The sequence below is a fragment of the Puma concolor genome, chromosome A3 (genome assembly GCF_028749965.1).
Source record: "Puma concolor isolate L17-30 chromosome A3, mPumCon1.1.hap2, whole genome shotgun sequence".
NCBI lineage: Eukaryota > Metazoa > Chordata > Mammalia > Carnivora > Felidae > Puma > Puma concolor.
Window position 1 is genome coordinate 32,300,958 of NC_141669.1, and position 19,982 is coordinate 32,320,939.

The 19,982-nt window shown below is 40.9% G+C and overlaps 1 protein-coding gene across 4 annotated transcripts in view; it reads right to left on the reverse strand.

Moving 5' to 3' along the window:
- Nucleotides 1-10,429: 10,429 nt before the first annotated feature.
- Nucleotides 10,430-19,982, reverse strand: part of CDKL4 (cyclin dependent kinase like 4) — a 54,526-nt gene continuing 44,973 nt past the window's right edge. For all 4 annotated transcript variants that reach the window (XM_086700435.1, XM_025927340.2, XM_086700436.1 and 1 more), the window contains 2 exons: nucleotides 16,926-17,060; nucleotides 10,430-14,269 (listed from right to left, as the gene is read on the reverse strand). In XM_086700435.1, the coding sequence (XP_086556561.1) occupies nucleotides 14,168-14,269; nucleotides 16,926-17,060 (237 nt within the window). In that variant the 3' untranslated portion in view covers nucleotides 10,430-14,167. The remainder of the gene's footprint in view (nucleotides 14,270-16,925; nucleotides 17,061-19,982) is intronic.

The following is a 19,982-nucleotide window of genomic DNA, read 5'->3' on the forward strand; positions in this document are numbered from 1 at the left end:
AGAAGAGAGACTGGAAAAAATAAAAATGAAATAAAAAAAAGTCACTAAGGGTGTTATCCTCTATTCTATACTGAAAAGTAAATATAGCCCTGTTCTTCTTAAAAAAGTAAGTTTTATTGAGATATAACTCATAGATCATAAAATTTACCCTTTTAAAGTATACAGTTTGAAGGTTTTAGTATATTCACAGACTGTGTAACTGTCACTACTCCCTTATTTTAGAACATTTTCATCGTTCTTGTTTTTGGAAATTATTTCCTCATTTTATTCTATAATTATTATACATAGAGGCTGCTTCAAATGCATTATCAAATAAGGCAATCAAAAGACACACGTAGTTAAATAAACAAAATTGTTTTGAGCACCCAGTTAATCTGTGTTTAACATTTCTTTGGGGCGCTGAACTTTTTTAAGGCCTTGGTTTTCTTGTCTATAAAATCAGATGTTTGGTGTGATCTCACAAAGGACTCTGATTTAAATTCTATCTTTTTAGGTAGCATTAATATGGCTGTTTCATGCTTCATGGTAATTTCAGTACCATTATGTTGGTTCAAGCCAGGCGTTGCATGTATGGAAGAGGAATATACAGATGCCTTTATTTACAAATGTGATGAGATCTACCCCAAAGACATCTTGCTATAGTTTGGGGCTAGCCACTTAGTGAAGGGCATATGTTTTTACACAGTTATTTTGCTTAGGATTGGCCTTAAAGAAATTACAAATATCAGGATGTAAGAATTTAGCAAATACTGAAAATGCTCTAAAGCAAGGGACCCGGCTTCAGACAATTAATGCTTACCACCTTTCAGGGCAAAAATAAGTGAAAAGTTTGGTGCAAGGTTTCTGAAAATTTTAACTTTTTAACATGTTTATTTATTTATTTTGAGAGAGAGAGAGAGAGCATTAGCAGAGGAGGGGTAGAGAGAAAAAGGGAGAGAGTGAATCATAAGCAGGTTCCACGCTGTTAGCGCAGAGCCTGATGCAGGGCTTGATCTCACGGTTCCTGAGATCATGACCTGAGCTGAGATCAAGAGTTGGATGCTTAACAAACAGACTGAGCCACCCAGGCACCCCAGTTTTCTGAAAATTTTAAAGCCAGCTCTGCCAATTCCTATCTCTCTGAACCTGAGATTTCTTACTTGTAAAATGTGGCCAATACCTACTTCCTACAGTGTTTGGGAGAGTATATGAGAGAGTACATAGAAAACACCCAGTGCAATGCCTGACATCTGAGGAGGGCTTAATGCAATTTAGTTCCCTTGGACCATTTAATCTACCAAAAACATAAAAGCCATCAGAAGAGAGATGATAATACATAATCCAATACATGATACATACATAAATTGCTGAAATTAAGGATAAACTGAAAAAGCCATAATTTGCCTCCATAATGGGTCAATGACTTTTATTTCAACATGATAGCCGTTTTATATTTAGAGTATTGATTTAAAATATTTCTTTCCTGGCGCCTGGGTGGCGCAGTCGGTTAAGCGTCCGACTTCAGCCAGGTCACGATCTCACGGTCCGTGAGTTCGAGCCCCGCGTCAGGCTCTGAGCTGATGGCTCGGAGCCTGGAGCCTGTTTCCGATTCTGTGTCTCCCTCTCTCTCTGCCCCTCCCCCGTTCATGCTCTGTCTCTGTCTGTCCCATAAATAAATAAAAACGTTGAAAAAAAAATTAAAAAAAAAATAAAATATTTCTTTCCTTTTTACTAACATAAGGCTTGAGATTTCTATTATTATTTAATGCTTCTCTCTAGCTTGGATCCTGTCAAATTTCCTAAAATATTCAACTGTATTGGTCATTATTGCTCCCTTGGGAGTTCAGAAATTCTGAAAATTAAGGGGTGCCTGGCTGGCTCAGCCAGTAGAGCATGTGACTCTCGATCTTGGGGTCACATTGGGGGGCAGATTATACTTAAAAATCTTTACAAAATAAAGGAATTCTGAATACTAAAAAAATCAAACCAAAAACACTTGGCAAATTTGTGCAAGATAGGGTCTGATGGTTAACAAGTTGAGATAAAATAAAAATACTGTAAATAATGTTTTAGGATTTTACATATTGAGAACACTGGAAAATCTCCTGGCAATGTCTCCAGATAGAGTCTTCTTGGGATCTTGGCCAAGGATTTACTTTAATCTTTAGAAATTGTGCGATTTGAAAACTGAAGTTTCAATTTCACTTGTGCTTAATAGCTATTCTTTCAGCCGTATGTATTCGTCTTTGTCGATGTTATTGATCAAAGGGCAGGTTGTGCACTTATTGGGCAAAAATGATATTCTTCCTCTTGAGAGTGGCATCCAGCTTATCTATTTATGGTATGCCATAATCTGTGGCAACAAGGAGTTTAAAGTGCTTACAAAGGCAAAGCAAAACAACAGCCATAACAAAACCAATACCAAGCCCGGTGTTGAATAATGGAAACCCTCTAATACCTCTTATATATTTCTGGTTTGCTTAAAAATTGGAAGCTGGGCTCTGGCAAAACAACTGCACCCTCAGGATTTTGCCCTGCCACCATGGAGCTAGCTCTCTGCATCAGGCAGGTTGGAGAAAAGAGATCTTAGAGTAGATCAGGACAGTGGAAGGACACAGGACTAGTCCCTGCCCTGGGAGGCAGACTGAGCATGCTCTCTAGCTAGGCTCCTTGTCTGTCCTCACCTCTCTATTCCATCTGTGACAGACCCGAGAAAAGGAGGGTGGAAGAGGACACAGGCACAGGACAAGAGATAAGTGCCTGTTGTTTGTCTATATCATTTCACAAGATATCTTAGCCAGAGGGATCCTTAAAAACATTGAGTTTGACTACTCCTAATTACAGACCGAGGGGCCAGAGACAAAAGAGAACATTGGCTCAGCACAGTGCAGTCAACAGCACAGTTGGCTCTAGAACCCTACCAAGGTATTTCCCTTTCCCCGCACTGCTCTGATGAACTTTGTAAGAAATGATGACTGCGTGTGGCAGTAGTAAACTTTTGAGGTTCACAGTTTGCTGTAGGCATATTTCATCTCCATTTCTCACCCCTTGTGGTGCCCTCCACTCCCGATCCCTAAAGAGAGACCTAGTGACCTCATGTTGCCCTCCAGCCACTTAGCAGCCCCACCCACCGCAGCCCATGCTTCCATTTTCTCAGCCTACTGATGACAAATAGCTCCTGGAAAAGCTAGTCCTCTAAACAAATTCACATGAAAATCCTAACTGGTACTTTATCTCCCTAATCTTCTCAGTGGGAATACTCTGAACTCAGATGGATTTCTAAATGTTAAATATTTAAAACAGAATGAGGAAGAGATTTTTATCTCTTCTAGGCCATTCCACCTCTGGGCAGAATAGTCATGGTCTTGCTATTTCGAGTCTAAGAGCTCAAGATGCCCGGAAAGGCAAGCTGGGAAGTACCAGGGCAAGAGGGAAGAGGTCCAATGTTGGGGTCGTATGTCCTGTGTTGGAAGTACTGTGAGCTATCTAGGTGTTAGCCTGGAAGAGCTTTCTGGAGTATGGGGCAACAGTAGCCCTGAGTTACATTATAGAATTTGGATTTGGAAATGGAAGAGGGGACTTCCAATGGATCCCTTGAAGCTGACTCATGGCTAAGAACTTGTGATTTAGAGGAAATGTTTGATGGAATCAATTTTGGTGAGAGATTTTTCCCCCCAAATGTGATCCCATTAAAGGAAGAACAGAGAGTATGGCATCTAAAGAAATGTCAATATCTAATATACTCTTTTTTTTTTTTTTAAATTAAGTAAGCTCTACACCCAACATGGGGCTTGAGCTCATGAACCCTAGATCAAGAGCCACATGGTCTACCAACTGAGTCCTCTAAAAGAGGGGCGCCTGGGTGGCTCAGTTGGTTAAGCAACTGACTCTTGATTTTGGCTCAGGTTATGATCTTGCAGTTCGTGAGTTTGAGCCCCGCATCGGCTCTGCACTAAGTGCAGAGCCTGCTTGGGATCCTCTCTCTTTCCCTCTCTCTCTGCCCCTCCCCTGCTTGTGCTTTCTCTCTCTGTCAAAATAAATAAATAAATAAAAAGAAAATAAAACATATTTTAGAGATTTATTTGAATTCAATGTAAGATTATTTTCAAATTTAGTTTATATAAGGTAGTGCTGGGGTTCTTATATTAGGTAAGATCAAATACAATATGATTTTCTCAGACCTGAAAGTGGCAGGAAGGGGAAGGTTAGCAAATCCATGAGGAAGGACATTGGATAATGGAGCAATTTCTATGCTTTTCTGTCAGAGCAGAAAGTGAGGTGATGGGTATTTGCTGAAGGAAGAAACTCATGACATAGGATAGGGTTTCCAATTGGAGAAAAGTAGATGCGTGGCTAGAAAGGAGGATGATTAAGAAAAAGGAAGGGAGGAACAGTGGAGATCTCATGGCGGGGACTGTGGCAGGGATGAGTGACAAATGCCAATTCTTCCCCTAGGTGCACTTCTGATGGTTCCTCCCCTTTCCTTGTTTTTCCCTCACTGCCAGCATTTCTCAAAGATGAAGACCGACTCTTCTTCCCACTCACAGAACATCTTCACTGCCTTGCAAATATAAATTGTTCTTAAGGTTTCAGTCGCCAAAACACACACATTAAATTAAGACTTGTGTCTAGCATGGTCTCTTGCTTTTTTTCTCTAGTTGAGTTGCCAGTAACTAATCATCCTGGACAAACAATATTACAATTGTTTTGTGTACTCCCCATACCTAAAGTGGTTTTTCATAAAAATTTAGTTGTACCTCCCTAGCCAATTCTTCTGTCTCTGATGATTCTGGCCCCTCAGGCAGTCTCTTAGAGTTATGGTCAGATTATCTCATGATGCGGATATTGGTGTCTTCTCAAAGTTTTCTGGTGAGGTCTTAATTTGTGGTTAATCCCATCAGGCTGTTTCTTCTTGGTGGCTACATATTCCCTTGAAAGCTTGTTTTCTTCTGTGTCTGCCCAGTACCTGATAGCTTGATAGTGTTTGCTAGACAATAAGCAAACATTTCAAATGTCAATAAATTCAATCGATGTAAAAAGAAAAACTTGACATTTCTGTCCGCCAGAAGATAAGAGCCTTTTCATGTTGGAAATGCAAAAGCCAGCACATGCAAGATAGAAGCAGTTGAGGATGATGAGGTCTCACACCTTTTGGGGAGGAAACGAGGCAACCACTGTATTAAAAAAATATTCTAGATCGTTGCCAGAGGGGAGCATGGTGACAGATGGGCAAAATAGGTGAAGGGGATTAGGAGGCACCAATTTCCAGCTACAAAAGAAATAAGTCATGGGGATGGAAAGTACAACATGGGGAATATGGTCAATAATATAATGACTTTGTATGGTGACAGCTGGTAATATACTTCCTGTGATGAGCATTTTGAACTGTATATGAATGTTGAATCACTATGTTGTACGCCCGAGACTAATACAGTATTTATGTCAACTATACTTCCATTATAAATCAATCAATCAATCAATCAATCAATCAATAGTCAAACCAGAAGAATTCTATGGCTTTCTTTCAAAGGACCACATATTAATGTAGAAGTTAATATATTCCCAAAGTTCTAGAAGGTAATAAAAGTAATAATCAATAGGGGCACCTGGGTAGTCCAGTTGATTAGGTGCCCAACTTCGGCTCAGGTCACGATCTCGCAGTTCGTGGGTTCAAGTGTGTCAGGCTCTGAGCTGTTGGCACAGCCTGCTTCAGATTCTGTGTCTCTCTCTCTCCCCACCCCTCCCCCACTCATGTTCTGCCTCTCCCTCTCTCTCTCTCAAAAAAAAAAACAAACCATAAAAAAAGTAAAGTAATTAATTATATAGCTCTTTCAATTGCAAAGCACACTGGCATCACTGTTTCATGTAATACTTTTAACCACCTCAGGTGTTAAGATTCTCATTTCAGGTGAAGTGTTATTATTCTCACTGTGGAGCTGAAGACACTGATGATCAAAAGTCATGATCTTGCAAGTGGCAAAGCCAAAATACAACCTCTGGTAGGATGTCTTTCTGGTTCAGAGAGAAAGAGGGAAATTGTGGAAACACAACGGTACCAGGCGTCCTGAATACTCAAAGGTGCTAAAGACCTTTTTTAATGAGGAGAAGCTCTTTTCATGCAGTTGGATAAGGCTTTTCCTCAACAGCCCAGAAGATGTTCAGTGGCTGATATCTGCTGAATGGGAGGCTCAGTGAGGAGACTGGTTAAAAACACCCAGTAGGACCCAAACTGACTGACTCTTATTTTGGTCAAGAGGGAGGACGCTAATAGTCTGGCATCTATCCAGTTATCTAACACAGATATGAATATTTTTCTTGCAAAAAGAAGGAAGTTTCCTCTTCGGCTGCCGTAAAGAGATCGGGTAAATTTCTACCGACATCGTATGCATGTGTTTGGTAAAATCCAATGTCTGGATCATTTCTTCATTACGGTTTTTTAGATTTCCTGCATAGAGTGGTGACACGTGTTTTATGAGAAGATGATGTCCTCTTTGGAAGCATAACAGCCTTGACTAAAATAAATAGGATCCAAAGAGAGAGGGCCAGTGGGTAGTAGGGAAGAATGATTTTCAGATTCCCAAGAGTGTATTTATAGTTCTAGGCTAAATAACTTCAGATCCCATGCCTTACTTTAAGTGTGCACATTATTTGGAACATGCTTCTCAACTTTAATGGCACTCAGTTTAAAAACATACTCTGTTTCAGTTATCTATTGCTACCTAACAAATCATCCCAAAACACAGTGGTTTAAAACAATTGACTATTTCTCATAATTTTGGAGGTGGATTGGTCTCAGCCGGGCAGTTTTCCTGTTCTACTCGACACTTAACTTGGCCACAGTCAGCTGGTGGCTGCTCTGAGTTACAAGGTCCAAGAAGGCTTTACTCCCATGACTGGCCCCTTGGTGCTCCTCCAGTGACCTCTTTCTCTTCACACGGTATCTTATCATCTGGAGGTCTAGCCTAAGCTTCTTTACAGTGTGGTGGCTGGCTTCCCCAGAGAGACAAAGCCGAGGTTGACAGGCTTTTCAAGACCTAGGCCCCAAAATGGCACAGAGGGACATCTGTTGCATTCTATTAGTCTAAGGAAGTCACTGGTCACAAGGTGGGGTGGGAGAGGGAGCCTTCACCTCTTGATAAAAGGAATGGCAAAGTGTCACTGCAAAAGGCCCATGGAATGGGAGAAATCGTTGCAGTCAGCCTTGGAAAGAATCTACTATTCTCTTTCAACATAAGCGCTATTAAAAATCATGAAAGCAGAAAGGCTAGTTCAAAAGAAAATAAAAGAAATGGAAGCATCTTTAAGTAATGGCCTCATTCATTATGGTACTAATTGTCTTTCTGTCTTTTGATCATTCGTCTAAGTTTGGTCTTGAGACTTTTCACCTTTTTAAGCCTACAACAGAAACCATTGTTAGGACCTGGAATTGAAGTTGTGAGAAAATTTCATATTTTGTAGCTTAAGTGCTGGGAAGGGTCAGAGAAATATTTTGATGAATTGCAAGAAAAAGAATCTTACAGCCTCAAAGGAAATGTTCTCAGGGATAATCGTCGATCGGGTTGGACTGGAAGAGATTTTGTTAGTTTTTCCATTTTGTGAAAATTCCCAACCCAAGGCACAGAAAGGAATAGTTACTCCATCAACTGTTCAGATATTCCAACGGAGAGGAAATTAAACGAGTTCTGAACTTTCTATGTGAATGTGAGTTTTTCTCATTTAAATACAAAGTATTAGGCAACAGACTAACAGGAGAGTTGAATGGAAGTAAGGAGACAGGAATATTTCTAACTTTTATTAAAATAAGCTAGAGAACATATTCAGGTTAAGTTATATATACAAATATAAGGTCACCAAAGTATTTAAGTCCATATTTAGGTTCTCTAAGTACCTTAAGCTAAATTTTTAAAGTATTATGTATATTTAACATGCTACAACTAAAAGTTTGTAGTGAATTGCTTCTGGTAGCATAAGTTGCCATTATGCAAATTATCACATGCTAATTAATATATGGCTACAATTTCATGCGATTTGAAATAGATCTGCTTCCATACTAACATGTTCTAAAATCATAAGTAGACACAACATCCTCAATGTGACAATATTGACAGATATGGTCAGTGACTAGTGTTCACAACAGAAAGACAAATGTTAACTTTATAAATGCAAGGTGTTTATGCTCCTGTTAAGTAGGGTAACCGATTTTCAGCTTGAGTAAATTGCAGGTTAAATATAAAGTAGCCCGAACCTGAGTCTCTGTTGCTCAAATACAACATGGTTATAATTTATATATATTTGCAGAATTCCTTTAAGTTTTCACCTACTGAAAGTACTAAAAGTTTTGCTGAAGTTAGAAATGCCCTAAGAGTTCTTTGTCTTAATGGGTATCTTAAATTAATATTTCATAGCATAGGTGTCATATTCAAGCCAACTGGAGTTAGATGAAAACATCAAAGAATGAAAAAAAAAATAAAAAAATAAAAACAATCAAAGAATGATTACATATTACTCTGTATTTTCAAAGCACATCTGTTTTATTTACATTAACTAAAATTTAGCGGTAATTAGCTTTAAAGCCCACTTCAGTTTATAAAATGTAACCTCTGTTAGATGATTGTCTGCAAACTACTACTGACTTGGCAGAACTAGCAGGGAGTGGTGGTGGGTGTGTGTTTGTGTGAGTGTGAAAGCAAGCAAGCAAGGGAGAGATGAGAGAGGGGGAAGGAGAGAGGGAGAAACAGGGAGAGATCTCTTAGCTCCTGGTTAGATCAAAAAACCCCAAATTTAGGGGCACCTGGGTGGCTCAGTCAGTTGGGCATCTGACTTTGGCTCAGGTCATGATCTCACAGTTCATGGGTTCAAGCCCCACATCAGGATCTCTGCTGTCAGCCTGTCAGCACAGAGCCCGCTTCAGATCCTGCCCCCCTCTCTTTACCCCTCCTCCGTTGCACTCTCCCCTCCAAAAACAAATATTTTTTAAAAACCCCAAATTTTATCTCAGTATTATTAATGAGAAACAATCTCTACAAAGCCTCTTCTAGTGGGAGAGATGTCCAGGACAGAAACATCATGTGCTATTGAAAATCACAGGAGCCTTGGGGCGCCTGGGTGGCGCAGTCGGTTAAGCGTCCGACTTCAGCCAGGTCACGATCTCGCGGTCCGTGAGTTCGAGCCCCGCGTCAGGCTCTGGGCTGATGGCTCGGAGCCTGGAGCCTGTTTCCGATTCTGTGTCTCCCTCTGTCTCTGCCCCTCCCCCGTTCATGCTCTGTCTCTCTGTCCCAAAAATAAACGTTGAAAAAAAAATTAAAAAAAAAAATTAAAAAAAAAAGAAAATCACAGGAGCCCTAGAAATCAGCTAGTTTGTCTCTTCCCTTATTTACAAATGAGAAAATGAAGGCACAGAAAAGTCACATGTTGTGAAGAAGCTACACAGAGATTTGCAAGCCAGGCCAAGAACCTGGTGTCCTAACTCCCAGACCAAATGATATATTAGTCTTTAAACCTACCACTCTTAAAGACTGTCTTTTACTAAAACAAGAATGAAGTTGCTGAATTCATGGTTTTAATGGAAAATGAACACACACAAACCCAGCACATTACCTGGTCATGTGAGTGGCATTTTGTCTTTCTGTCATGGTTATGTGCATCACAAATCTGTATAATCATATACATCACAAGTCTGTATATTTGTATATAATGCATATATATGCATTATAACTCTGAATCTGCGATTCAGCTAATACCTTATACTGACTTCCTAATTTTTTCAAGATTTTAAGGTTTGTGGAATTTTAGGATCATTCTTCTTCTGGTAGTATGTTTTAATTAACCAAAAAAGCTAGTTTTTGTTGTTGTTGTTGTTGCTGCTGTTGTTTTCTTTGGTTGTTTTTTCAGAATTTGGTGCCATTCAAGCTGTTCCAAACCCAGGATTGGAAATCATTAGTGGTGACAAATGATTAAGAAAGTGCCATCTTGGGGTGCCTGGGTGGCTCAGCTGGTTAAGCATCCAACTTTGGCTCAGGTCACAATCTCACGGTTGGTGGGTTTGAGCCCCGCGTTGAGCTCTGTGCTGACAGCTCGGAGCCTGGAGCCTGCTTCAGATTCTGTGTCTCCCTCTCTCTCTGCTCTCCCCCCACTCATGCTCTGTCTCTCTCTCAAAAATAAATATTAAAAAAATTTTTTAAAAAGAAAAGAAAAGAAAGTGCCATCTTTTTTTAAAAACAGTATTCCTGGGGCACCTGGGTGGCACAGTCGGTTAAGCGTCCGACTTCAGCCAGGTCACGATCTCGCGGTCCGTGAGTTCGAGCCCCACGTCAGGCTCTGGGCTGATGGCTCAGAGCCTGGAGCCTGTTTCCGATTCTGTGTCTCCCTCTGTCTCTGCCCCTCCCCCGTTCATGCTCTGTCTCTCTCTGTCCCAAAAATAAATAAAAGTTGAAAAAAAAAATTTAAAAAATAAAAACAGTATTCCTATGGCAAGGCAGCTGAAGAACCATAAAAACATCTTCAGAGTTGAGAATTTTTTCAAAATAACTTATAAATTTTCTTAGTCTTATAGTCTGGGAGATCTGCAAGATCAATGAAGAAGAGTAATATGGCTCACTTAAAAGAGGGAACATCTATTCCTGCTCACTTCTGTCTTTCCTACCCTAGAGTTTTGTTTTTACTCCTTACTCAATTATCTCCCTAATCCAAAGCATTCAAAAGCCTCTCAAATACAACTTAAAAAAATTTTTTTTAATGTTTATTTATTTTTGAGAGAGAGAGAGAGACAGAGACAGAGAATGAGTAGGGGAGGGGCAGATAGAGACGGAGACACAGAATCCAAGGCAGGCTCCAGGCTCAGAGCTGTCAGCACAGAGCCCAACGCGGGGCTCAAACCCATGAACTGGGAGATCATGACCTGAGCTGAAGTCAGACACTTCATCAACTTACCCACCCAGGCGTCCCTCAAATACAACTTTTTAATAATTTCAGTCTAGTTAAAATAATCTTCAAAAAGTGACCCTCTCCCTCCCCCCCCTCCCCCCCCTCCCAAAAAAAGGGCTTTGGGGCAAGTTGGAACAAGTGCATTCAGATATCACCAGGACTGAAATGGAGACCAAAGGTAGCCTTACAGGGCTGATAAAGGTCTATGAGGTGTCCTTTTCTATGGTGTATTTCTCTCTTCCCTGAAGAAGAAGCAAGAGCACAAAGGGGTACAGTCTGCATTTTTAGTTCTCTGTAAAGTGCTCTTCAAACAAAACAGAACAAGGCAAAACAAAACAAAACAAAACACAATACAAAAGAGCTGCTTGGCTGCTTGGAGATTCTCAGGTACAAAGTGGAGGAAACCCGGGGTGTGAACAGGTCATGCTGAGGTGGAGGAAAGGAGAGTACTTGGGCGGCATCACTCACCACGACCCCGCGGTACCTGGATGGCACCAGGAAAGAGCTACATCCATAAATTAAAAAGCCTGACCAGTGCCGCGGTGACAGAAGCGGCAGGTAAGCCAGAAACTGGACATGGATGGAAAGAAAACGCCTGGTTACAGAGTTGCGTGGGCCTCTGTGAAGAGCCTGATTAAGTTGTACAAAACCCACTACTTAATTTGGGCACGAGACCCTCAGGTGCCACTGTCTTACGTGTGGCTGAGAAATGCAAGGGCCGAGAAACCGGCCTTGAGACAGAAAGACTTGCAGGTTGAGGTCCGTGTGCCTGCGTGACTGAGCCGGCGACAGGGCTACGTGGCCCCGGGACGCCCAGGGAAAGTGCGGGGTGCACAAGTCGTCAGAAGAGTGTTTTCCCTGGTGGTGAAAGAACATTTTCCCAAGCATTGGGTGCTTCCTCCTCTCCTCTCCTCTCCCCTCCCCTTCCCTCCCCAGTGATCTCTGGATGATGGATTTGTCTAAGGAAAAAAACTGAGAGAGAGAAATGCCAGTTTCATTAATTCTTAAATGTAAGCAAAAATAGGAAAAGCAGTCACCCTATCAACCCTTACCAAACTCTCCACTGTTGTCTGAAGCATGATTATAAGCAAAATGGGTATTGGAGTTGTGTGTATTCTGAACTTCTCTGTGCGTGTGTGTGTGTGTGTGTGTGAGATAGAATCTAGATATTTAGGAGAGCTGGAGCAACATGAGTGGCTTGGCAGTAAGAAGGCTTACATGATAAAAACACTATGAAAATAAAAAAGAAACCTTTCATCGAAGATGCCTTCTATCTTTTATTTCTCAAATTCCTTGTGCTTGTGGTATCATCATCTAATTAAAAATGCAAGAAACTTACAAATGTGAAGAGGCGCCTTCTTAATGATAAGATGACAATAAGAAGACCGTAGCAGCTTATATTCACACTAAGCATGTTAAATGGCCAAATAAGTCCACTTAAAATGTTCTTCCGGTGAGCAAGAAACCATTGTTGAGATGCCATAATTCCCAAGTAAAGAGATGCTCCCAAGTAACTCAACAGGCTTCTCTAGAAGTTTACATAGCCATGTTTATAAATGCAATAAACTTTTAGAGGATGAACATCAGATGTTAGTGTGTTTTCCTAAAAACAATTTATGCTTGATATTTTGGTTCCTGATACAAGGCATTTCTGGAATCATGTGTATTTGCACAATTTGACAATGTTCAGGCCAGTATTCCAGAACCAGGAGCAGAAAAGAGCTAATAACCTTAATAATTTATTGACTATTTTGTGCCTTTATGCCAGACAGTGATAGACAACCCCATGCTATTATTTTACATGAGTTCCTTGTTAGCAAACTAAAAGTCCGTTACACAGACGGCATTGTTCTTAGACGTCTAGGATAAAAGGCATCTACCATGATGTTTCAAAACTTATAAATATATATGTGTTATGTGTGTATACATACATGTACATATATATAAGTATATATATGTGTGTATACATTTATATATGTATGTATGTAGGAATATCTGTCAAGTTCACTTGGGAAAATATCCCAGTGTAAATTGGGCTCACCTAGTGAGGTATCTTGTTGTTTGCTTCTCTTTTTTGGTAGCAGACACAAAATGAAGTTAACTGAAAAGATAATCTTTCTGCTGTCGGAAGCATTTACAAACCTGATCTGGCATGATACACAAGTTTAGGGCTGCACAAATTCACAGAGGCTTTGGATGCAAATGTTTGGAAAAGCATCGACAGTGAGCTATTTAGGAAACACACCCACAGGATAGGTCTAGGTACTGAGATGACTGAGCCAGGGGAAAAGTAAGAAACCATAATGTACCAAAGGACAGCATTATGTGATGAGCATGATAATTCCTTGTAGCTCTGGAATCTGCCCTGGAAACAAGGGATAAACTACATGACATTTCAGGCTCCCTTTCTGCACCAATATAAAATCCAGCATTACTCAAAAGTCCTGGTTACAACAAGAGTGATTAAATGCAGAAACATAATGTCATTCCTTTCTCAGAAGCATCATGCTGAGCACAAGTTGTCAGGTGCAAAAGAATATAGGTTCTATGATTCCCTTGATTTCAAATCCCCAAATAGGAAAAACTAATCACTAGTGAAAGAAAAAGCAGATCCATGGCTGTCTGGGGCCAGTGATCTTGGGAAGATTTACTACAAAAGGCTGTGGAGAACATTTTAAGCTTGATGACCATGTTTTATATCTTCCTTTGGTCAGGCCGTGCATGTGTATACATTTGCTGAAATCCAGGGAAAAGTTCTGCACTTAAAATAAGTACGTTTATTGTATGTAAAACATACCTCATTAAAGTTAGTTTTTGAAATTGAAAGAAAAAAAAAAAGAAAAGAAACATGATATCATTCCCTGCACAAACAACAGCTAGGCAAGCTATTTGGATAATGCTCTAAGACATTATGTGGTCAGGTAAACCAAAACGATATATGTAAATCTCTTTCAAGAATCAAAGTACAAGCCCACAAATTCTCAACATAAATTGCCTCGGGAGGGGCTGCTCTGATGAAATTGAAAATGTCTCCTCCATATGTGCAGTTTCAGACTCCATAACATTTAAAGAAAATGTTCTAGAAGATAAAGTTGGCATGTAAAAAGCACGGGCAGAGGAATCAGTAATGATCAGAGCAAAACAATTCTAGAAGGCATCTTAATTTTCATATGGCTCATTTGCATTTGAAACACTAAGAATTCCTATCTCTCTTGTATGGAAATGTGTACATATTAAATTACTTTCCACTTGAAAGAACATTTTCCTAAATGTTTGGAAGATGATCAAATTTTAACTGGAGGACTTGTTTTCTTCCATCAGGTGTGGGGGAGATGTGGCTTCCTGGTATGAGAGGCAACAGTTGATTCTAATAGCAGAAGAAGACAAAAATAAGAAAGTAAATTGAAAAGAATTCCTATTTGTACAGTTTGATTTAAAGATGGTAAAACAAAAAGAATACACACGGTACAAAGATGTCAAAAGACATCAATTTTAAAATCAAATAGGGTTACCTTTCCAAGAATTGTGATATTCTGATACTTGGAAATTAGGTTCCATTACTTATTCTACGATTCTCATGGATATAGTTGATTTATTTCAGGATGTTCATTTTTGAGTATCCAGGCAGTGTTTAAAAGCTAGATGCCCACCAGCTGTTAGACAATAATTCCAAGAGTCTACATTCTACCTATCTCAAAATTTTAATTTTAGGATACTGGCAAAACAGTAAAGATTTAAAACCTCTTTACTATACATTTAAAAAATTTCTAATGTTTATTTATTTTTTGAGAGAGAGAGACAGAGAGAGAGAGACAGAGACAGAGACAGAGACAGAGACAGAGAGTGAGCAGGGGAGGGGCAGAGAAAGAAGGAGACCCAGAATCCAAAGCAGGCTCCAGGCTCTGAGCTGTCAGCACGGAGCCTGATGTGGGGCTCGAACTCACGAACAGCAATATCATGACCCGAGCCGAAGTCAAACGCTTAACCAACCGAGCCACCCAGGTGCCCCATACTATACATTTTAAACAAAATTTAGTCTTTAAGGAAATCGCTGGTCACTCATCAGAGATCTAGATGACATCCAGATAGGAATTTGAACTCACAAAATGAAACCACACTGAATGAAAAGATTTTCTTGAATTTTTATTTTATTTTCTGATATGGTAAAATGTTTAGGCAAGAGGTGCATATCAGAAAGAAAACCGGGACCTGAAAGACATTCCTGTTGGGGCACCTCTGTGGCTCAGTCGGTTAAACCTCCGACTTTGGCTCAGGTCACGATCTCACAGTTTGTGAGTTCGAGCCCCCAGTCGGGCTCTGTGCAGACCGCTGGGAGCCTGGAGCCTGCTTCGGATTCTGTGCCTCTCTGTGTCCCTCCTCTATTCATGCTCTCTGTCTCTCTCTCAAAATAAATAAATAAACATAAAAAAAAAAAAAAGGACAAAAGAAGGAAAGACATCCCTGTCTTTCTCTTGGCCTTGCCCTCCAGGGACTTTACCTGCTGGTGGAAGATGTTTAGGCTTGGTCTTAATAGTGGGTGCTCTAGAAAGGCTTTCTCATAAAGGGGACAGGATGCAGTTGACTAAACACAGAGAACGTGAAGTAACTTCTGTATGTGCTGTTCTTCGTGCTTCTTCTCTTTTTGGAGAAATAAAGTCCCTGAGCTGTATCAGCCAGGCTACAGGGTATTAAGGAATGGAAAACACTATGACCTGGAGACTTAGGAGGCCAGCATCCCTACCCGCTCGAGGCTGGTAGAACTTGAATCAGGAACCCAGGGGCGGGATGGAGCGGTGTTGCTGTTCACCCTCCCGGGTTAAGTGTGGGGAATCTGGTGAGCTGTTTGTAAGGCGACAGTGTTTTTACACACAGTTCACCCTGTATTTCAGACTGCCGCCTCAGACATATTTGAGCAAACCCTACTGTTTTGGTTAAGTACAGTGTACTGGGCTTGACTTGCAAACACATAACTTAAACAGTAGAAGGTAAAACGGTCTGTGTGGTAAAAACTGGGAAATCATCTTAACATGTCATCTTACTGATTGGCTTGGTTTTTCTCTCTCAACAAACTTCAATTTGAATGAGCCAAAGGCTGAAAACAACAAAACCTGCTTTCTCCCTTTACGGTAGACATGCTAAGGAGAAGATCAATGACCAATAAGTAGATCAAAGGTGGAAGATTAAGTAAACACAGAATGGGATGATTGTCGGTCTGATCAATTGAGAATTACATCCTCACTTATGAATAAGCAGTGTTCATCTATTTACTTCTCTATTTATTTTGGATAATATTTACCAAGTACTACGTGTGGGTCAGACATCGTTTTAGGTGCTGGGGACACAAGATAAAAAGTAAACCCCAAACCAAAACAAACTTACTTCCGTGGGGTTTATGTTTTAGCTTCAAGGTTTTTCTGGAACCAGGTAAAAGGTAGTCTCCTAATAAGCTGCAGAGTCACTGTCACGTTCCTCGTGTTATCTTACAATATCCGCACATTTTGGGGTAAAATTTGGTTCCCAGGTGTTTGCATTTCTTCTCTTAGTATCTGTCAGAGCTTGTCCTTGATTTTGAGGAAAGCCTAGGGAAGGCGGACTTTGCTGCCTGCCATTGGTAAAAAGACAGGAAGAGTCAAGTTTCCTCTATGGTGTGTCTGGAGGCTACGGAAGGTTCCAGATTCCTCTGTGATGTTGACATTTAGTCCTGCTGTAATCTGGGTTTTATTGTACGAAGTTGTTGTATTTCGGGTACACGATCTGGCAGGTGAGCTATCCAATAGGTGAGCTATCTAATCAGTGTAGCTAAAAGTTGATTCAAGTGTATTTGGAATAAGATTCTGCAATGATCTGGGTATTTTCGTAGTTTTATGGTTTTATTATGCCAATCACTGAAATGTACTAAGATAAACAAATACAACTAAACCAGTGCAAACAAAGGTCTTGGTGTCCACCTGGTCTCACTTTGAAAGGTAGAAAAGGAAAAAAAGAATCATTTTTATAGCATTTTAACTTTTGAACAGAGGTACCTGCTGACGTCTTCTGTTCCTTCCTTCATTGCGTGCTTTTCTTTTAATTTGGTTCTCTCGAAAAGAATCAAAGTAGGGGCTCTCCAGGAGTTGGGCACAGGTTAATCTGTCATCAGGATTCATCTTCAGACACTCCTTTGGAAGAAAAGAAAAAAAGGTATTAGAATGTTGTTGCTATTTTCTTACTGTGCCCCCAAACTGAATAACTTGTTAAGAGCAAATAGGAGTTTACAAAATCTTCAAGTTTGTGTACCATCAAGTACTCGAAACTTGTTAATAACTAGAATTGCTTTTCTTTTGTCATTCCAAAGTCTTTTGAGGGTAGAAATGAACATCTGGTGTCTCTGGAAGGGGGCGACAGGTAGATCAGGTGTTTCTACCAATGACAGCTCTTCATCACTCGTCAAAGCAAATAGTTTGTGAGACACTTCAAGTGTGATTCCGAGTATGATCCCGGGACCAGCAGCATCAGTGTTACATGGGAACTTGTAAATGTAGTTCCTGCTGAATCAAAAGCACTGGGGGTGGGGTCTAACCATCTGCATTTGAGAAGCCCTGATACCTGCTCAAGTTTGAGAGCCATTGGTTTAGGGGGACAGCTGAAGTATTAGTCTTAGTAACAAAACAAACCTAAAATCTGGATAATTGGTATATATATTCATATAGGAATAACTAGAGGCAAAAAGGAAAATGTAGCACCATCACCCTTTATACGAGAGGCTACTAGAAGCCTCTTGCTCTGCCTTCAAGAGTGGGGAGGACTCTGGCAGCCGTGGGGTTAGTAGAATGCTGACACAAAGATTTTCTTCAAAAAGCCGTGACACTCTTTGAGTACTCAGAGAATGGGACTTTTCCCATGAAGAAAGACAGATTATGATCTATACAGAACTAGAGCAGCCTCAGATCACCGAGGCACAGGAGACCTGAAATATCTTGCCTTGTGACCGTACTAGAGAAGTAAAATTTATCAACACAACGGACTTAGTTTTGAGGCATAATTGCATTGACTGAGGCTACCCCAGCTTGGGCTGCTCTGTGGTGTCTGTTCCTTCCTAACCCCAGCTGACCTCAGGTCTCTGAGATCCCTGCAAATGCCACTACTCCTACAGTCTCAATTGCCCTTCAGAGCCGCCTGACTGGACCTGGTTTTAAGAAACAACCCTGCTTGGCATAATTAGATTCTCCTGTCCCTACTTGCAGGGGTCACTACTTGCTCCAAGCAGACCCCCTCCCCCCACCCCACCCCCAAGTTAATGATCCATGCCATAATTAAGTCTAGCTACTACTGGGAGTCTGTCTCCTCAAACCCTAACGCTGTCAGGACTATAACCAGCACAGAAGGACAACTTTGAATGTAAACTGTGGGAGTCTCTATTTCTTTATCACTTCCTTCTGGCATTTGCCTCCACCATTCCACTTAAGTGGTTCTTGTTATTCACATCTATGATCTCTATCTACACTTGTATATGCTTAAGTCCAATAGGTAGCTTGTGTTCTCATCTCCATGGTGTTAGACACTACTGACCATATCCTCCTCCTTGAAACTCCCTTTGGCTTCTCCGATGCTTCCCTTTCCTTCCTCCTACCTCACGACCACCACTGTTCAAACCAACCTGTGTTGACTTACCTTCTACTCTGCAATGGGTGGATGGGATTCCTTAATGCTCCCCTGTCTCCTTACCTGTTTCTAGCTGATGTTAAATGGCTTCAATTATTAAGGTTTACCAGAGACTTCCATGTGTATAGTTCTGGTCCAGACCTCTCCTTTGAACTCCAGACCCACATATGCAATGGCCTACTTAACATTTCTGATTTATCTCAGGGGCACTGCTATGGGTTGAACTGTGTTCCCCCAAACTGTGTTGAAGTCCTAACCCCCCAGTGTCTCACTGTGTGCCCTTATTTGGAAATAGGGTCTTTGCAAATGTAAATAGTCAAGATGAGGCCATAATGGAATAGGGTGGGCCCTACTCCAACAGAATGGTGTTCTTGTAAGAGGCAAGACAGCGCAAAGACAGACATGGAGAGAACACCAGAAGACAGGGGCCAAGACCGGAGTTCTGCTGTCACAAGCTCAAGAATGTCTGGGGCTACCAGAAGCCGGGAGAGGCCAGGAACGATCCACCCTGAAAGTTTCAGAAAGAGCATGGCCCTGTTAACATCTTGGTTTGAGACTTCTAGTCTCCAGAAGAGTAAGAATAAATTTCTGCTGCTTGCGGCCACCCAGCTTGTGGTACTTGGCTACAGCAGTCCTAGGAAACTGGTACACATAGCTTACATTTGCTGCCCTCTACTCCCCAGATCTGAATCATAACTGAGTCCTACCAGTTTTACTTCCAATCATACATTGAATTCATTCATTTTCTTTAGTGGGCTTTCAATCTGTTGAAATCTAGTCTACTAAATACCTACGGGTTTTTACTATAAAGAATATTTTTAGAGGGGCGCCTGGGTGGCTCAGTTGGTTGAGCGTTCGACTTCAGCTCAGGTCATGATCTCACGGTTTGTGGGTTTGAGCCCCGTGTCAGGCTCTGTACTGACAGCTCAGAGCCTGGAGCCTGCTTCGGATTCCATGTCTCCTTCTCTCTCTGCCCCTCTCCCACTTGTGCTCTGTCTCTCTCTGTCTCTCAAAAATAAATAAATGTAAAAAAAAAATTTTTTTTTAATAAAGAATATTTTTAGATTCTAAGATGAGGCTGTTAATGCTGAGCTGTTCCATGGGGGCTGGGCTAGAATGATGTCCTGTTTTGTTAGTTTTAGGAGCCGTGCGATGAACTGGGTGGAGTTGAGGCTTCTGAGTTGTTGACTGCCTGGGTTAATGACTTTCTACACACCAAGAGGCTGATGAAGTCTCAGAGGTGTTCCCTGATCAGAGTGTTCCCAACCTGGGAAAGGTTTTAAAGATGAGGGACGAGAAATTGGAACCGCAAAGTACATGTTAGGATCCTTTTCTCGAAACTTCAAATTTCACAGAAAACCCTTAAAAATATTTCCAAGAGTCGACAGACTTCTTTGACCAGATTAAACTGATAGAGTGACAGGATGTTATGCCTATGA